This window comes from Callithrix jacchus, chromosome 1, assembly GCF_049354715.1.
Source record: "Callithrix jacchus isolate 240 chromosome 1, calJac240_pri, whole genome shotgun sequence".
NCBI classification, from domain to species: Eukaryota; Metazoa; Chordata; class Mammalia; order Primates; family Cebidae; genus Callithrix; species Callithrix jacchus.
Genome location: NC_133502.1, coordinates 111,629,289 through 111,648,899, shown reverse-complemented (window position 1 = coordinate 111,648,899; position 19,611 = coordinate 111,629,289). Strand labels below are relative to the sequence as shown.

Below are 19,611 nucleotides of genomic sequence, written 5' to 3'. Positions count from 1 at the left end.
TACCACCTCATGCCAGTTAGAATGGTGATCGTTAAAAAATCTGGAGACAACAGTTGCTGGAGAGGATGTGGAGAAACAGGAACACTTTTACAGTGTTGGTGGGAGTGTAAACTAGTTCAACCATTGTGGAAGACAGTGTGGCATTTCCTCAAGGACCTAGAAATAGAAGTTCCATTTGACCCAGCAATCCCATTACTGGGTATATACCCAAAGGATTATAAATCATTCTGCTATCAAGACACATGCACACATATGTTCATAGCACCACTGTTTACAATAGCAAAGACCTGGAAGCAACCCAAATGATCATCAATGATAGACTGGACAAGGAAAATGTGGCACATATACACCATTGAATACTATGCAGCCATAAAAAATGATGAGTTCATGTCCTTTGTAGGGACATGGATGAATCTGGAAACCATGATTCTCAGCAAACTGACACAAGAACAGAAAATCAAACACCACATATTCTCACTCACAGGAAGATTTTGAACAATGAAAACACAGGGACACAGGGAGAGGAGCACTACACACTGGGGTCTGCTGCAGGGGTCCAAGAGAGAGACAGTGGGGGAGTGGGGAGGTTGGGGAGGGATAACATGAGGAGAAATGCCAAATGTAGGTGACACGGAGGTGGAGGCAGCAAACCACATTGCCATGTGTGTACCTATGCAACAATCCTGCAAGATCTGCACATGTACCCCAGAACCTAAAGTACAATTTAAAAAAAGAAAGTTGAGAAAAGATACAAATATTAGAAGAAAATTTAAAGTTAAGTGAAAATACCCATGTCAACTGAAGATAATAGAATTTCACTATCCTTCTTTTATGTCAAATAAGATGGACTTTCTTTTCTAAAACACTCTCTATAGTCCACAAAAAAAAAAATTCTGGGAGATATCATAATATCTACTAAAGATTGGATCTAAGGACTAGAAACATTAAATGCTTTATTTGGGATCACAGAGAAAATAATTTTTAAGGTTTTCATGATTTTTATGAGCCATTATTTATAGTCATGAATCCAATGATTAGTGTTTCTAGTCATGAAAATATTGGCATACAGTTAACAACAAATTAAACTGGATTTCAACCAGAAACCCATGAATAATTCATATTATACTAATTTTTGCCTTTTCTATTAAAAAAATGAGTGTTTGCTTTGTGATCACAATGTATCCCTAAGTGGGAATACAAAAATTACTTCCTTTATGTCTTAATGGCAAAATATAATGATTTGCCCTATAAAGACAACAATAGAAGATGATAATGCAACTGAAGCATACTCACCCAAACACAATCTATATAGAACAGTGGAAATAGTATGGAAGTAGGAGTATAGAAACAAGGTCCTCATCTCACATCTGCTAATATTTAGCTGTGGCCATAGGCAATTACATGACATCTCTGGACCTCAGTTTTTCTAATTGTACAATAAAGAGATTACTCTTAAGTCTAAAGTATCATTTAGCAAACTGTTCTAGAGAATACTTTCCATGCAATGTCCATAGTTAATTAGGGTTAAAAATGTTTCTATGGTCTAATAAATTTTGGATATATTGCATACTACTGATAAATTGAAGCTATTAACATGGAATTATCACCAAGGTCTCTCACAAGCCAGTTAGGCATGTGGCCTCTGAAATATTTCCCAATGTTTCCTACCTTCTAGCAGTAATGCTCTTATCATCTCCTCTTCTTGATTATGGGCTGGATTTATTGACTTGCTTGTAATGAAATGAATATGTCAAGAGTGATAAGGTGCTACTGCTAAGATTAGGTTATAAAAGGACAATGGCTTCCACTTTGGGTGTTTGCTCTCAGCTACCCTGTTGTGAGCAGTCCTATGGAGATGTCTGTGTAAGTGACCCTGGAAGCAGATTTTCTGAATCCTGTCAACAACCATGTAGAGTGAGATTGTAAGCAGATCCCTCAGTCAGTCCTTAAGATGAGATGGAAGGCCTGGCTAACACCTTGATTACAGTCTTGTGAGAGACCTTAATCTAGAACCACCCAGCTAAATTGCTCCCAAATTCCTGACTCACAGAAAGTGGAGAAAATAAATGTTTTCAGTTGTAAGTTTTGGGGTGATTTGTTATACAGCAAAAGATAACTAATACACCCAAATAACTGGACTTGGTATGTTTCGTTGGCTTTGCTACACCCCCCCTTCAAAGAAGAAAATATTCCAAGAATATGTTACAAACAGGAACAACAGCAAAGTATTAAGATAACTAAACCAATACTTAATATAACCCTAGTAAAACTAGATTCAAATATTTAGCTTAATTACAAGGTCTAAGTGAGAACTTTATATTGTGTCCACGCCAAAATCCAATTCCTAAGGCCACATGATATAGAACCTTATCCTAGCAAGCTTATGGGAGAAAGAGAGAGCTTACTACTATGACTGGACCGTCTAAGAACTGAGCATTTCCTGGTCTTACTTACAATATGTAGGTTATACATGATTGTGTGATCTTTTAATAGTCAGAGACTCTGCTAGTGAATATGGCACAGTCAGAATCCTAGACCCTAAGCAATAAGTTTGATTAATTCTCCCTGAGATGACTACAGGCAGACAGGCAGGTAGAAAAGCTTGTATGTTCCTTTCTCTATTGCACTGAATCACTTATAATGAACTCCTGCTATCAAGGAACAGTCTCTTGGTCAAGTCAATTTGAGTAATACTGCCTAATTTATCAACCTTTTGAAGACTTTCAATGCACATTACATGTTAAAGCCTCTGAAAAGTTATTCAGTAAAGATAGCTGTTTATTTAATACAGCATTTCTCCAACATCTGACAACCAAACCTTTTCCTCTACAAGCACTCCTTAAAATGTTATATAGTAAGTGAACTTTAGAAACTCTCTAATTTTTTCTAAATAAAATGATTATACTGTATTTGAAAAACTTCTGACAATTTACCTTGCCAAGTTGCTGTAGAAATTTCAAATGTCTCTCTTCAAACTGTGTAGGATCCCTGTCTTCAAAAGCAACAGAAAACCCTGAAAGACCTGTCCTCGTATTTGGTAACATGTCATTTTCTGTTAATAGTTCATAATCTGGAGAAATAAAGAATATTAACGCCTTTAGTTAGCAAATAGTATTCTCTGGGGTAAACTGATATACATTCAAGTTGACCAAAATAATCATGAGTTACAAATACTAAATGATACAGGGAAACTCAAATAGTTTAGATTATATTAATGGGAGCCTTTTATCATTACCCATAGTCTGACAGGCTTTCAAGAGAGATTTTACAAAGGATAAATATTTATTTTCCAAAATAAGTTTTAATATTCATAAAGTAAGGCAATATGCTGATAGTTATTGTGAGAAAGCTGAGTAGTACTGGAGTAGAAAGCACCTATAGGTCAAACACGTGTATATCAGCTCAGTATTTTGAAAAAGGAAAAAAACAAAACAAATAAGGCTCATGTTTAGAAAATCAATTATAAAATATATGAGAAATGTTAAAAACAAAAAGAACTGCTTTTTAAAAGTCAATTAAGTCAAAACAAAAACACTATAGTTTATAACTCATTAAATGGCAAACTAAAATTAATTTACTGAAAGAAAAGGCCTGTTTTTAAAAAAATGAAAATTAATATCAGTCAAGATTAGAATATGTATAAATCATGAAAAGCATACGAACATAAGAAATTAAGAGGGTCCAAATGACATTAAGAAAAATTTTTAAAGGAATTACAAAATTAGTAAAGAGTCATTATATAAAGAGAGAAAGCTGGAAAATCAGTGAGATCACTTCATAAATACATACCTGGTGTAAACAAACTGTTAAGATCTCGTATGACGGCTCTGAAGGAAGGCCTGAAATCTGGTTCATAATCCATACAATTATTTATAAGGTTTGCTAATTCTGCCCACTTTGGTGCAGGAAGCTGGTGCCTATCTTCATAAAATTGCAGCTTCTATAATCAAAGAACCACAAACTGGGAATAAATTGTATAATGCCACACCAACCTTCTTTTTAAAATTAGATGGGCTAAACAATATCAAATCATGTGAAAGTAATATGAAGATTCAGAGATAGAGTAATTCTAACTTAATCTGTATAAACTTACTCTTTGAGAATCCAGAGCACTTAAGGGTTTATCTCCTCCACTGCAGATTTCCCACAAAGTGGTACCAAAACTCCATTTGTCTGTTGCCAAATTTAAATTTTTAGGATTTTCAATGCATTCAGGTGGTACCCATGGTATTCTCTCCTGAAGAACTTTTAAATGATTTGAACAGAGTAGGGTTAAATAATTCGAAAGTAAACCAATCTTTTATATGTAAATATCTTAAAGTTCATTTGAATAATCAGGTCTATTTTCTTTATTTTGGAGGGGATGGATATGCACATGCACATGACTGCATAAACTTAAGAGTCAGAAGGGACCTTTGAGATCATCTAATTCAATACCTCATCTTTAACAGTGACAATGTGGAGACACACAATTGAGTAATCTGCCCAAAGGCACACAATTTGTTAGCAGCAGAGACAGAACTAGAATCCTGTACTGTGAATTCTGAATCAATTAATCTTCTTTCCACTAAACCATAGTGTCTCAATTGACATATCACTTTCTCAACCTCTTTCCATTAGTTTTACCTTACAAAAAAAAATGTTTTTTTGAGACAGGGTGTCACTCTGTCACCCAGACTGGAGTGCAGTGGCATGATGGCAGCTCACTATGCTTTGACCTATTGGGCTTAAGCTATCCACCAGCCTCAGCCTCCCCAAGTGTTGAGATTACAGACATGAGCCACTGCACTAGACAGTCAAATTTTTTTCTATCTAGTTTATCCTAAAATTGCCCCTTGATTCTTTTTGGTATTTCTTTACAATGCGTAAGTAGTAAAGGTAATGTTACATCATTCAGGATGTCCTTATGATTTAATAGCCATGGCAATTCTCACTTGCAGATAAAACAACAGCAACAACAACAAAAAGGACCAACAGGCATTTATGGCGGATGAATGGCTAAATTACACCAACATATTCTAGGTATGGAATTGATACAAGTGGGCTCTGCTCAAATCATGGAATTTCCCAAGTAAAGTTTCTGTGGTCTTTGATTCCACCAGAAAGACAGTATTCAAGAAAGGAGGAAGCAATATAACTCTAGTTTCCAGTATTCTGACATAGACAGACAGACAGACAGACAAATACACTGATTGACAGATAAATACCTTCCCCATATGAATACATTTTTTCCATCTTCACTTCCCATTCCAAAGGATAAGATTTCCCAGAATACCAGATTTAAGACCCTGTAAGATTTTTCTGCCATACTCCATACTCCTATACTACTGCCCAATTATGACTGTCTTCACTGTCAGATAAGGCATCAAGTTTAAGTACTATTGACTTAAATAGGACACATAAATGCACAAAAATGGATCAATTTATATTCTAAATTCAGAACATCCAATTAGAGAAATTAGCTAAGTTACAAAAAATTCAATTACAATTATCTAGACCCCAAAAAACCCCTCTCAACTATCTGACTGAAATTTGTATTTTTAACACTGTGTTAAGTAGTGAAGATTAACAGATACAAATGAAAGGTTTTTTTTTCTTTTTAAGGTTTTAAAGATTCACAATTAGCTGGATAATTAAATAATTTCTTCACAGAGGGTAGAAAACACCCTAAGATCTCAGGCTAGATAAGTTTTTATTTAGTGACTAGAAGAATAGTTAGAAAATTTACTTGTGGCTCAAGGAATATTAGAAAACTTCATATTAAAAATGGATAAAATCCTACTCTTCACACATAATTAGAGATTAAAACTGTTTTTAAAAAAATCACCTCACAGTCCATGGTTATATGCTTATAAGTAAGAAAAATAGAGACTAAGATTTAACTAACTTAAATTAAATTGCTAAAAGTGATAATTTTATTATTAATCAGGAACATATTAATTAAATGGAGTTCAAGGAAAATTAACAACATGTTCTTTACACCACTGCCCAAGTAAAGCTCAGTAACATTATATGTATTCCTACAGAACTTACTGTCCTTTGGCAAAACAGTAATACTAATGCCAGGGTCACTAAGTTTGATGAAAGGAGGATTTCCTGTCTTCCTGTCTTCTTCTCTGATAAGTAGAATATTTTTGGCGCACACATTCCCATGAATAAGGGTCTTTTCTTCCTATTAAACACACATATATTCAACTATCAATCCACAAATATTTCAGCATTTAGTATGTTCAAGTCCTCAAAACAGATTTAAAGAAGAAATATATACAAGACAGTATAATAAATATTAATTTGGAAGCATGCATTGAGAAAAGAAGGAAATTTATGACTCCTAACTATGCTTCCTGTCTTACATTTTAAATAACATAATAATCTACACTTGTGATGAAATGAATAAATTAAAACTACCCAGTGACACTTCACGTGAGTTCTAAGGCTGACATGGTTTGTATTTCTGGATAGAGCTGACATTAAGAAATAATACTTCAATTCTGCAGCAGGACATAGATGCACCCTGAGGGGTCTGATCACTGGCAGGCCCTCTAGTATTCTCTGACAACACTGCTTTCTCATGGACATAATGTACAATGGGCCAAATATACAGCAGATGTTTCTGCATAATTTTTGGTTAAATTTTCTAAATCCAAGAGACACAAAATAGAGATTGTCTATTAGTAGTTCTAAGATATTGATGGGATGACAAAACTGTTTTTTCAAAAGTGATTTTATATAAATAAACATATGCCTCAAGTAACCTCTTTCATCATCTAACACAGACTATTTAACATGAATTGGCATCCAAGTACAGATTTATTTCTTGTTTCCAGGCAAAGATAATTTGTATATTGTTTCATAAAATAAAACAATATCTTTTAATAAAAAGGATATACTACTTACTAGAAAATGCATGGCCCATGCCAACTGTTTAGCAACTTCAAGTTTCCATAATATATTTATACAATTTTTATTCTTTTTCAGGTATGTATCTAGTGATCCAAATTTTACAAACTCCTGAACCAGAATATCTGCATTAAAATACAAGTGATAATAATTAGCTTTAAGTATAACTATAAATATATGTAATTTAAATCTTTATAAATATATTTATACTTACATTACAGGTAAACAAAATTAAGCAAAACTCACTACTTTAAAGAAAACTTAATGGATACACAGCATTATATCTTTGGTTTTTAGCTTACTTACAACAGCAAGAGGAGTACAAATTATATATTATTATATTACCGGTAACATAAATGTGTAATATAATAATATTATACCAGCACACCTCTATACATTAGTACTGAATTATGGCTGCTTTTTAAAAATAAATGAAGATTTCTCACTTGATTTCTCTTCCACATAACTTTTTAGACATTCAAACCTGCCTAAAGTTCTTGTACACACAAAAATTACTAACAATGTCTATAGTATTTTAGACATGAAGAAGAATTTGAGTTCTAACTCCATTTGTTCTTTTAATTTATTCTGCAGAAATACAAAAATGTTTTGTACTGCTTTATCTTTAAAACTTTAAAAAAATAAAATAAAATATCTTGCCAGAGAAACAAATACTGGCTTCCAAAAAACAATCCTGGATTCCTTTGTGGTCCACAGGAGCCTCTCAGATACCTCCATATAACAGGTTCCAAACCACTGCTTTTGAAAAGACTATCAATTTTCAAAGACATGAAAAAATGTTATACAAGTATAGATGTATAATCTGTATTACTAGTGAAAAATGGGTAATTATATAAATTTTCTTGAACGTAAACTTTGGCAGGCACTAAAATACAAGCATACCTCCAATATATTGCCAGTTTGGTTTTAGACTACCATAATAAAGCAAATATCACAATAAAGCAAGTCATGAATTTCTTGGTATGCCAATACATACGAAACTTATACTTACACTATAATGGAGTCTATTTAGTGTGCAACACCATTATATCTTTAAAAAAATCAATTAATATACCTTTTTAAAAGTATTTTTTTAAAAGCATGCCTTCCTCACTAAGCTTAATCATTTCTAGCTTTCGATTTAAAGTGAGAGACTGGTGAATCTTCCTTTCACTTGAACATTTAAAGACCACTGTAGGATTATTCAATGGCTTAATTTCAATATTGTTGTCTCTGGAAATAGGAAGGCCTCAGGAGAGGGAGAGAGACAAAGGACTAGCTAATTGATGGAGGAGCCAGAGCACACACTGCATTTATCTATTAAGTTTGCCTTCTTACATTCACTTTGTTTGGGACATCTCAAAATAATTACAATACTAACAATAAAGATTACTGATCACAGATCACCTTAACATATACTTTTTAAAAAGTGTGAAATGTTGCCAGAATTACCAAAATGTGACACAGAGACATGAAATGAGCACATGCTGTTGGAAAAATGTTGCTGACACACTTGCTAGACAGTGGGTTGCCATAAACCTTCAATATGTAAAAAATATAATAAGAACAATAAAGCAAAGTGCAATAAAATGAGGCACGCTTGTATACTATTAAAGCATGGGGTACAATTTCTATCTTTGGTAGTTTCTATGAACAATCTAAATGTAGCCAAAAATATATCTAGTATCATATCAACATAGTCATTTCATTCAGCTCTATTAAAAATTATATGCTTTGTCTTCATAATTCCAGGTAAGTTTGTACTGAAAAGGCCAGTTATTCCAATGTTATGTTGAACCTGCCATAATCTCTTTTGCTATCATGAACACAAAATGTTAGAGACTTTTGTACTATAATACTCTATTTTTTGGGCATTGTAACCTTCTACTTTTAACTTCCTTCATTGGTTTCCTTTTTCACAAGATATAACTGAACAGTTCTGCAGTGTTTTCAGTTTCAAAAATATTTAACTCCTGTTAAATTATGGTTTACACTGATACCTAGCTGTGATCCTGAAACTGAATTTTCTATATAAACAAAAATAGATGCTCTGAGAAAGGCATAAGAAAGCTTGTAGTTTTACTTACTCTCCTCTCCGCAGACACATATTCCATAATTTAAAACCAAATGCTTGTGAGAAAGCTGGCTCATCATGCTTGCTGCTTCAAAGAAAGACTAAGGAAAAGAAAAACAAAAAGTACCAAGAATTGCTGTTTGACTGTTGTCCACAAGTACTCATAGTTCAGAAAAATTTCTCTGCCATAATAAAGATGAACTTTCTCCTACTCTCAGTATGACTATAAGTAGGCATAAAAGTGCTTTGGTCCCCTTATATGGACCTGCAACTGCCATCAACCTTCTGAAGAAACCCCCAGGTAAGCCTGGAATATGGAAATCAAAGTGAGAGATGAGAGTGGTACAGGAAACATGAATAATGCCAGTCAAACAGGCTTGACCCGTAACATCTGAAACCAAGGACAGATGTACATACAACTAGAGGTAGATATTAGAGATAGAGGGAACTGAGGTAGATGGATGTAGCCTTTAAATAGTAATTCTAAAGAATTAAGAATGTGCAGATAAGGCTGGGCGCAGTGGCTCAGGCCTGTAATCCCAGCACTTTGGGAGGCTGAGGTGGGTGGATCACGAGGTCGAGATATCGAGACCATCCTGGTCAACATGGTGAAACCCCGTCTCTACTAAAAATATAAAAAATTAGCTGGGCATGGTGGCGTGTGCCTGTAATCCCAGCTACTCAGGAGGCTGAGGCAGGAGAATTGCCTGAACCCAGGAGGCGGAGGTTGTGGTGAGCCGAGATTGCATTGCACCATTGCACTCCAGCCGGGGTAACAGCAGCGAAACTCCGTCTCAAAAAAAAAAAAAAGAATGTGCAGATAAAATATCATGACATCTGTGTCAGGATACTAGCATAGTTTTAACTTCACTTTAATTCAACTAAACTTTGACTAAAACCCCTGGGTATGATTGTTCAGTTAATCATAATTACCAATACTGTGGTGTTCCGGATTAGAACAACTCTTTGGCTTGAATTTTTCACATAATCTTCCACTAACACCCTTTAAGATATTGTAACTATCATATCTTGCTATGTTCAGAGCTCTGGCAACTGCCCACATGGTCTGCCTGCTAGCATCTCTGAATGAAGCCCAGAGGCATCCAGATTCACTAAGAATGTTCCTTAGTACAGTGCCTTTCACACCTTTTTTTTTTTAAATAAATGAAATTATAGAAGAACTTCTGTGTAAACCATAAAGAAAGCCCTGCAGAGCCAAGTTTGAAAATCATGGCCACAGTATATGCAGAAATGTAATAACACTCCAAACATAATGCTAAACATAATTTGTTTGGAATTATTATTATTATTTTATTGTACTTTAGGTTCTGGGGTACATGTGCAGATCATGCAGGGTTGTTGCATCGGTGCATACATAACCAGGTGGTTTGTTGCCTCCATTCCCCCTTCATCTATATCCAGCATTTTTCCCCATGTTATCATTTTTTAAACAATTCCATAATTTTAAAACCCTGTAATTCTGTAGCCCCACAAGAATATATCCTCAGAAAAGTCCTTGACATATTTAAAAATTAACAATTTTGGAAAGCTACACACGAGTACATTGTATACACATGAGAGCACATCTTTAAACCGCATAAACTAAATGAATTACATAAAGAACATACACACCTCTGAATAGTTTCTATGTGCTTTATCCAGAACTTTTAAAAGAACTTCTGTTTCATGCAGTTGGCCATAATCTCCTACTTCTCTTCGTATGCCTTTAAAAATCTTTGTAAAAGTGCCTTGGCCAAGGCTTTCATTCTTCAAGAGAAAAGGGTAAGAGAAAAGAATGAGTAAAGATGGAGAAAGAAGTCGGTACAAGAAAATATGTTCAATGAGGAAGAATTTTTTTAATCCATAAGCAAGTATTTCCCTTACAATCTAAACCCAGATTTGAGACTCCAAATTAATTCTTTTACTCTGCTTCCTTAATTAGTAATAAGAGACAGAAAACAAGGATTGATGAATTAAGTGTATTTTGACTCAACTCGGTTTTGAAATTTCCTGAATGGGCTATAATTATCACTTTTAAAAAAATAGAGTCATTGTTTACCTACATTTGCTTACATGAGAATCATTTGTTTGCCTTTCCTACTAGTGCAATAGAGTGTGGTCTATAGAGGCAGAATATCTGACTTTTTCTTATTATCACTTACTAGTTGTATGACCTTGTACAGGCTATTTTATCTCTGTGCTACAGCTGTCTTGGTTTCTTCATGTGAAAAATGAGAACAGTAACTATTTTTCCCATAGGATTGTTATGAACAGTAAGTGAATAAATACATAAAAATACTTGGTACAGTCATGATAATAGTAAATGTGCATTAAGTGTTAGCTATTACCACTAGTACTAGTATTTCTTGCATATCTTTATAAAGTAATTGTTGAAAGCCTGCACTCTGAAGTAAGGCTGCCTTTGTTCAAATCCAAGCTCCACTATTTATTAGTTTTTTAATATTAGTCAAGTTACCTAGCTGCTCTGTTTCCTATTACTCACATGAGGATTCTTGTCTTTATCATTCTGGCTAATTCTATTGTTTCCTTACAGAGCTCAGATATCAGTTGGTCTTTCTCATAATGCCTTCCATGTCCCTTAATCCTCTTTCATATGTTCCATTTCTTTCTCCCTAACTGCTGCATTCTTAATAATTTCTTCAGATCTTGCAATTCACTAATTCTTGCTTCAGCTATAAGTAATTTCCTTTTCAACCTGTATATTGTTTTAATGTCAATGAGCATATTTATAATTTCTATGCTTTTTTTCCTGAAATCTTTTTTTTGTTTGTTAAAACAATATCTTCTTATTTCTCCATGTTTTCAATTCCTTTTCTATCTTTAAACATTCATATGTATTTTATAGTCTGTATCTGAAAATTCTGTGACAGGAAGTTCCTGGAGTTCTAATTTTGATGTTTGTTGGTCTGCTGACTCTTCCTCCTGCATCTTCGTATGTTTCTAAATTTTCTATTAAAAGCTCATGTTTGGAATGGTTTTATCTGTGGAAATCATGGGTTGCCTAGGTTAAGAGTATATGGTTCCAAAAAGATTTTGTATTTGTTTTTTTCAAGAACCACACAATATTAGGAGAGTACCACTTTTAATGTAGAGTTTCTCAGTCTATGTAGGTAGGATAATGAAGCCCAAATTCAAAAGCTTATGATGACAAATTCTTATGAAAGAATCCTTTTCCTCACTAGAAGCCCAATTAAAAGTGATGACATTGCTTTTCTTCTCTGCTTGTCCGTGAGTGAATTTTTCACATTGTATATATTGTTTTACTGAGGATGTATTTACTTAATAGTCCTGGTTTTATTCAGGGATAGTCTCACTTTTAACTCCTGGCCTTGCACAAGTCTGAGACATGGCCCTTTTAAATCTTAACCCCCTTGATAAGTGTGGCTAATCACCAATCCTAACCAGCTGGCAGCCAAATTATCAGATCTTAGGTACTACCGTTGACCCTTAAACAACATGGGATTGGGGTACACGGCTCCATTTATATGTGAATTTTTTTTTTTTTTTCAGTAAATGCAGTGTGCCCTCTGTACTGGCAAGGCAGTTCTGCATCTGCAAAGAAACCCAGATGGAAAATACAGTATTTCTGCACTCCAGCCTGGGAGATAGGGCAAGTCCCACCTCTAAAAAATAAATAAATAGAGGACTTACGTATGCTCGGACTTTGGTATCCAAGCATAATCCTGGAACCAGTCCCTCAAGGACACAGAGATGACTGAATTTTGTTCTCATTTTTAATCCCCTGAATTCCCCTTTCTTGAGAACTTGAGAGTTAAGATATAAATTTTTGTAGATTTTTAATTTTTAATTTAAGATTTGTGAAGAATCATTTTTAAATTTCCAAAAAGAAATTTTAAATTCCATTCTTATGATAATTAATTTTGCTTACTTCTAACATGAAATGTGTATATTTTTCCTAAGAAAAATACTTAAATCACAACTAAATTTGTATATGGCATAACAAAATAGTTCCAAATGTCACCTGAATGTAAATCAAGAAAACAGCTGTTGCTTTAAAAGGACAAAAAAGATAGTAATCAGTATCTAATGACTTACAAATATCAAATCTTCATTTCTAATTTTGTGAAACACCATTTGGTTCACGTTATTATGCCTCTGTAATGTTGGTGAGATTGGGACATCAGAAACACCATTCATTCTGAAGACTAGAAGGTTTGATTTATCTGAAAAAATAAAATACATATATATCATGTCAAAATACATTGAAAATAAAAGAGTAAAATGAAATGTGTTCTATATATAAGAAATGCTTAACTGCTCATTTTTTATAATAACAGAAGATTATTTTAAAGGTCAACTCATTGAACTTTGATGTATTATTCTTACTTAATACATTCAAAATTATGATCATTTCCTTAATTAATGTAATTTGAATTTTGATGTATTCCTGCCAGTTATTTCATTAATTCAAAATTATAGTCATTTCTTTAACTCATATCATTTTTCAGGAATTTTAATAACTTTTAATAATAAGCCTCATTATTTCAAGAGATTTCCAATTTTACTATCTTTATTTTAAAAATACAGAAATTGTGGCTCACGCCTATAATCCCAGCACTTTGGGAGGCCAAGGCACGGATCACGAGGTCAAGAGATCGAGACCATCCTGGCCAACATGGTGAAACCCCGTCTCCACTAATAAAATACAAAAATTAACTGGCCATGGTGGCACGTGCCTGTAGTCCCAGCTACTCGGGAGGCTGAGGCAGGAGAACTGCTTGAATCCAGGAGGTGGAGGCTGCAGTGAGCGGAGATCGCAACAGAGTAAGACTCTGTCTCAAAAAAAAAAATCCTCAAAGAATATGAAAATTTTTACTTACAACAACATGAGAATTTAGTAGTGAGGTCTTCCAGCTCAATAAATAAGTGACATTATACCACACAATTATTATCCTTAAAATCTTATTTTAGAATAATTGAACTTCAGGTCACTTCTAGACCACTGAAGTCAAAGTAAACAATCTTATTTGATTGAAGCTTGTACAAGAGAATAAGGTAAAATTGACTTTTAGAGCTGCTTCTTTCATATATCCTTTGAAATCAGTGTACTGAAGATACTTCACATCATATACACAATCCATGACCAGTAATTTTAAAATAACTGGAAAATTATTTTACCTTTTGGCTTTGGGGGACAGCATTTAGTAAACTGGAAAATTATATTGTCTGAGCGAACAGTTTCCATCTGGTAACAATTCAAAAGATCTTTAAGACTACTGAAGTTCTTCTTTGTCCCACTGAGGTTGTACTCTTCATTCTCATTTTTTGTAATCAAACAGTGTTTATATTCAATGACATTTTCTCGCTGTATAAGTTTAATTATAAAGAAAGGGAAGGAAATCACAATGGACATCATAGTGATTATTCTAGTGATAGAAGTACTTCGTTCCTCAAAAGGGCAATTCACAATTTCTCAGCCTGTCAAAGTGGTTTAAAGGTTGATTTTATGAAAAAGCATGTAAGAAGGAAATGATAATTAATAATAATAATACCATCCTTAATAGTTTTCCATCATTTGTAAGATAAAGCCTAAAATGAATGTAGCAATATAGAGCTTTCCATGAGCTGGTTTCTGCCTCTATCTCCAATCTTGGCTCCTGCCACTGCCAACATACATACAACCTGTTTTCCAGCCATATTCAATGACTTAAATCATTTCAAACAACTGCTATGTTGCTTCATGCCTTGATAACTCTTCATGCTATCTGTCTACCTAAATGTATACCCACTTTTTCTGAGCAATGAACCTTTATTTAATCATCAAAACTCAGTTCAAGTACCACTTTTTCTATGAGGTCCTCTCTAATGCTCACCTTATTGCACAGGCAAAGGTGAACATCCAGCCATTTCACTGCACCACCATTGTATTTGTATAATTATCTTTAACAGCACATTTTTAATATTTTACAGTTTTAGAACTTATTCATCTATTTTTAAGGTGCATTTTATCAACACATTCACTCTATTTAGAAACATTTATATAAAATCTACCACTACCTCAAGGTCAATCAAGTCCTTCCTATGCCAAATGACCTTTCTTAATAATTGTAAACCTGTTTGTTACTGTCAGTATTTGCCTATGCTAGACAATTACAATGTTCGGTTTAGAATTTTTTTGTATACTTTAAAATTTTTGTTTCTCCAGTAGATAAGTTTCTTTAAAGTAGGCCTATAGCATAAACTGTCTAATACATAGCCCTCGTTAGCCTTGGCACATACAGTGAACATAAAAAATATATATAGATATTTTGAATTGATACTTGAATATAATATACTATTATCTGTTATAGTAAGAAGATACTTTGAAATTAGGATAGATTAACAGTTTTACACAAAGGTAAGGTGATGGAGTAACCTACCTTCTGTAATTAATCTACCCTCTATATATGCTAAATTAAGTTCTATTTTATGAAAATTTAAATAACTGAATAATAAAATTCTTTATTCTTAAAAAGCAAGATAAATTTGAAAGCTGCTATCAAGTTTCTTAGGATTTATACCATGAAATTGCTTCATAAGTGATAGTAAATAATCATAAATGAGATCCAAGATGATCTGTATTAACAGTGGGGCTTCATTGCAGTTTTACCTTCAAAACATACATTGTAGACCAATATTCTTAATATGAGAAAATCACTAGTTAAAAGTACTTTAATGTTTCTGTTTCTTTGTTATTGCCCTATTTTTCTCTAATTCTGTAACCACTGTTAATAGACAGAAAATTTGCTTCCAATTTATTTAGTTCTACATGATAAGATAAAGATTACCAGTTTTCCAAAAAAATAAAGACACTTGATGAAATACCTTTTGACACACTGGTAACACCAAAACATCAGAAAATAAAATAAATGCAATATAAAAAGACATTATAAATTGTTTTAAATTTTTATATAAACCCTGGGAATTACATCTTGTTTATTTGTGCAGAATCTCTGAGGTAAATAAAGCATTATTATACTAGTTATCATATCCAAAGCTATAATTCTGAGTATTAAAAAGGAAATATGGTAAATCAATATGAAGAGGAAATCAAATGAACTAAATAAAGTGTTACCACTAATAAATGTGACATACTAACCTCGACAGCAAAAGTCAGAAAATATTTATTGAAGTCCTTAGGACTGCATCGAAGTACATACAGTCCAGTCTGATTGCCTGCTTTCTTCAGTTTACTGATGGCAAAGTCCATTCTAAAGGTAAAGAAGAAGCAATCTGAATGATAATATAGCAAGTACTATAATATTATGACCAAATGTCATCTAAAAAAATCAAAAGTCAAATCTAAAACTGTCGGAATTGTCTCCTCTACTTTATATGTTTAGTAATAATCTTTCAGTGGAAAAAAATCAAAGTACCAAGCTATTTTGCAGTAAGTTCAAACCACTACAAGGGGCAATTATATAGCTTTAAAAACCAGTGAAAGGTATTATAAGACAAAATCACAAAGAACAATTTGTTCATTTGATTTTTCTGCCTGCTTTCAACGTTAGTATTTTTCAAACTATACTCATTCTCAGAAAACTTCATTTAACTATACAGATAATACATCAGAAAATACTTCCATCTCTTCTACCATAGCAGTTACTGACATAAAAATCTGAATGCATGATTTTACTATTAAGTATGATAACAAATTCTAAGAGAAGACTCATGGCAACTGGCAAAGACTACTGATTTTTAAAATGTGTGATGTTTTCTGAAGTTGCAAAATATAATTTTTTATATTTTGAAAGAAATTTTATAATTTTTGAAAGAAAAGCTAAATATAATCTATACAAAAGCAATAATCATTTTCCTTTCACTTATCACCTTATTTCTAATATACAATCCAATGTTTGCACATGGTAGGTACTCAGTAAATATAAGTAAAAGAATGTTTGAATGAATTGATGGATACATGAATAAAGGCAAGGAGTGTTAAAAAATAAAACATGTCATGTAAATTAGAGACATATTGTTCAAGGAGTACAGCTTTTTCATAGCAACCATATTCATTACTAAATAAATATTAAGCATAGACTAAATCAAGTTTTTATATAACCCAAGATATATTTTCTCAAATATTTAGGGGTAGGTTAAATTCAGGGAACATAATATGCTCACGATCCCAGATTTTCCCTCTGTTCAAGTTATTTAAATCTGTTATCAACATAAAGCACAACCTAGCTGAGAGATCATTAGGACTTAAGCCAAGCAGATGTTATGCATGATAGCTGGCTTTACCTTGCATTAAAGTAAGGATCTTCAACTGTGTGAGCCAATCTGATAGTTACTAGCCACATGTCACTATTTAAATGTAAAGAAATTAAAATTAAATTAAAATTCAGTTCCATGGTTGCACTAGCCACATCGCAAGTACAAGACATCCACATGTGGCTAGTGGCTACTGTGTTACACAGCACAGATACAGAATATTTTCATAATTGCACGAAGTTCTACATAGCACTAATCTAGAAATGTGAACAAAATATACATCTTGTGTTTGCACCTTTCAGTATAAAGAGATGGACTATCCAAAAAAAGAGAATTTTCAAATTTTGCACTGTGACTCCTTTGCAATATTTTAAAATTAATAAAACAAATTGGAGGTCTTTTTTAGTAACACTCAAGAGTGAATTAATCATACACGGGCATGATTAACAACTGTTAAACTTCTACAGTTATAAATATTATAGACCAGGATATAGATGGTAAATTATACACTAAATAATTCTAATTACAATGTAATCTGATTGCAAATAGGCTTTTGTTTAAAAAAACTTGTCAAATTATTTTTTTCCTAAACATACATGTATCACTCTGTTATATTAACTTTTCTTTGTAAATATATCATTTACTTTTAGGTCTATATTACTCACGAAATTGGGCCATGACAGTTGCTTTGTATATTTTCAAGCACCGTTGGAGGTGCTACTTCTTTACAGAGGTAATGATGTGCATCTGCCGTTAATCTATAATATCCATCAATTAATGACACAAAAGACAAAGCTTCCCTTAATGAGCTAAGTTCAATTTCCTAATCAGAGAAAAGAAAAAGAAACCACATCTTTCAGAAAGTCAACTGCATGTTAAATATTGAAAATTTTCTTCATTTCATGTTTTTAGAATAATTCTCCTAATTAAAATGTCTTCTAAATTGTTCACGTCTTTTATGGCTCAGTCTGATATTTAATTCTTATGTATGATATTTAACATCCTCCTAAATACAATCATACCTTCCCAGTTATAGTTCACTCTGTATCCATCATTTTACTTTATTTTCCAATATACTTCTTAGACTAACATACTAGTTATCTCAGCTAGAAATCTATGTAATATGATATAAAAGTTGGCATTAGAAATGATGACCATTTATTTTTAAATACCAATTTTTTTTCTTTTTTCTTTCTTTTTTTTTTTTTTTGAGACAGAGTCTTGCTCCATTGTCCAGGCTGAAGTTCACTGGCCTACTGTTGGCTCACTGCAACCTCCACCTCCCAAGCTCAAGTGATCCTCCTACCTCACCCTTATGAGTAGCTAGGATTTACAGGCATGTGCCACCATGCCCAGCTAATTTTTCCATTTTTAGTAAAGACAAGGTTTCACCATGTTGGCCGGGCTGGTCTCCAACTCCTGACCTCAAGTGATCCACTTACCTTGGCCTCCCAAAGTGCTGGGATTATAGCTATGAGCCACCGCATTAGCCTTATACACCCTTATATACCAATTATATACCGCTAAAGTTAAAGTATTGATGCTACAAACTAAAAGGTTAGGATATGTCACTAAGCTGTGTTTCCCCCTGCCCGAGTCAGAGTCTTGCTCTGTCACCCAGGCTGGAGGGCAGCGACGTGATCTCCGCTCACTGCAACTTCTGCCTCCCAAGTTAAAACAATTTTTCTGCCTCAGCTGCCCAAGTAGCTGGGATTACAGGCACACACCAAGACGTCCAGCTAATTTTTGTATTTTTAGTAGAGACGGGGTTTCACTATGTTGGTCAGGCTGATCCTGACCTCATGATCTACCAGGCTTGGACTCCCAAAGTGCTGGGATTACAGACGTGAGCCACTCGCCCTCCCTGATTGTATCTTAATACATATGTGAACATATCAGTCTAAAATGCAGTATGTTACTTAAATGGGAAAATACATATATATATAAAAATACTTAATTTTTACATACAAAAAGTCCATTATATAATGAAAAAAAAGCCCCATTTATAACAAAAAGAATGCAATATCAAAAATTAACAAAATCATTGTTAGAAAAACTTTAAAACACTCTTGAAAGATGAAACTTTTTATTTAAATATACAGAAGATTAATCATGTTCTTGGTAGGAAAATTCAGTATCATAAAAATGTAAAAATCCTCTCTAAAGTAATTTTCTAATTTGTCTCAATCACAATAAAAATACCAACAGATACCAGAGGCTGTACCTACAAAAACAGGGCAAACATAAGATTCAGAAAATCAGATCCAATATAAGAGAGATAAAAAGATAGTTACCAGGATAAGAAAGGAATGACCAAAAATTATAGCTGTACAAAATAAAGCTGTACCTAGAGAGCTTCCAGTCCAGACTGTAAAGTAAGATAGTATGATCGAGGAGGTACT

At 33.3% G+C, this 19,611-nt stretch overlaps 1 protein-coding gene across 5 annotated transcripts in view; it reads right to left on the bottom strand.

Moving 5' to 3' along the window:
- JAK2 (Janus kinase 2) overlaps positions 1-19,611 on the bottom strand; it is a 122,950-nt gene that overhangs the window by 18,053 nt on the left and 85,286 nt on the right. For all 5 annotated transcript variants that reach the window (XM_054255936.2, XM_078349413.1, XM_002742906.7 and 2 more), the window contains 11 exons: positions 17,875-18,032; positions 16,095-16,206; positions 14,135-14,321; positions 13,052-13,179; positions 10,607-10,741; positions 8,988-9,075; positions 6,898-7,025; positions 6,034-6,172; positions 4,094-4,245; positions 3,790-3,940; positions 2,934-3,070 (listed from right to left, as the gene is read on the bottom strand). In XM_054255936.2, coding sequence (XP_054111911.1) covers positions 2,934-3,070; positions 3,790-3,940; positions 4,094-4,245; positions 6,034-6,172; positions 6,898-7,025; positions 8,988-9,075; positions 10,607-10,741; positions 13,052-13,179; positions 14,135-14,321; positions 16,095-16,206; positions 17,875-18,032 — 1,515 coding nt within the window. The remainder of the gene's footprint in view (positions 1-2,933; positions 3,071-3,789; positions 3,941-4,093; positions 4,246-6,033; positions 6,173-6,897; positions 7,026-8,987; positions 9,076-10,606; positions 10,742-13,051; positions 13,180-14,134; positions 14,322-16,094; positions 16,207-17,874; positions 18,033-19,611) is intronic.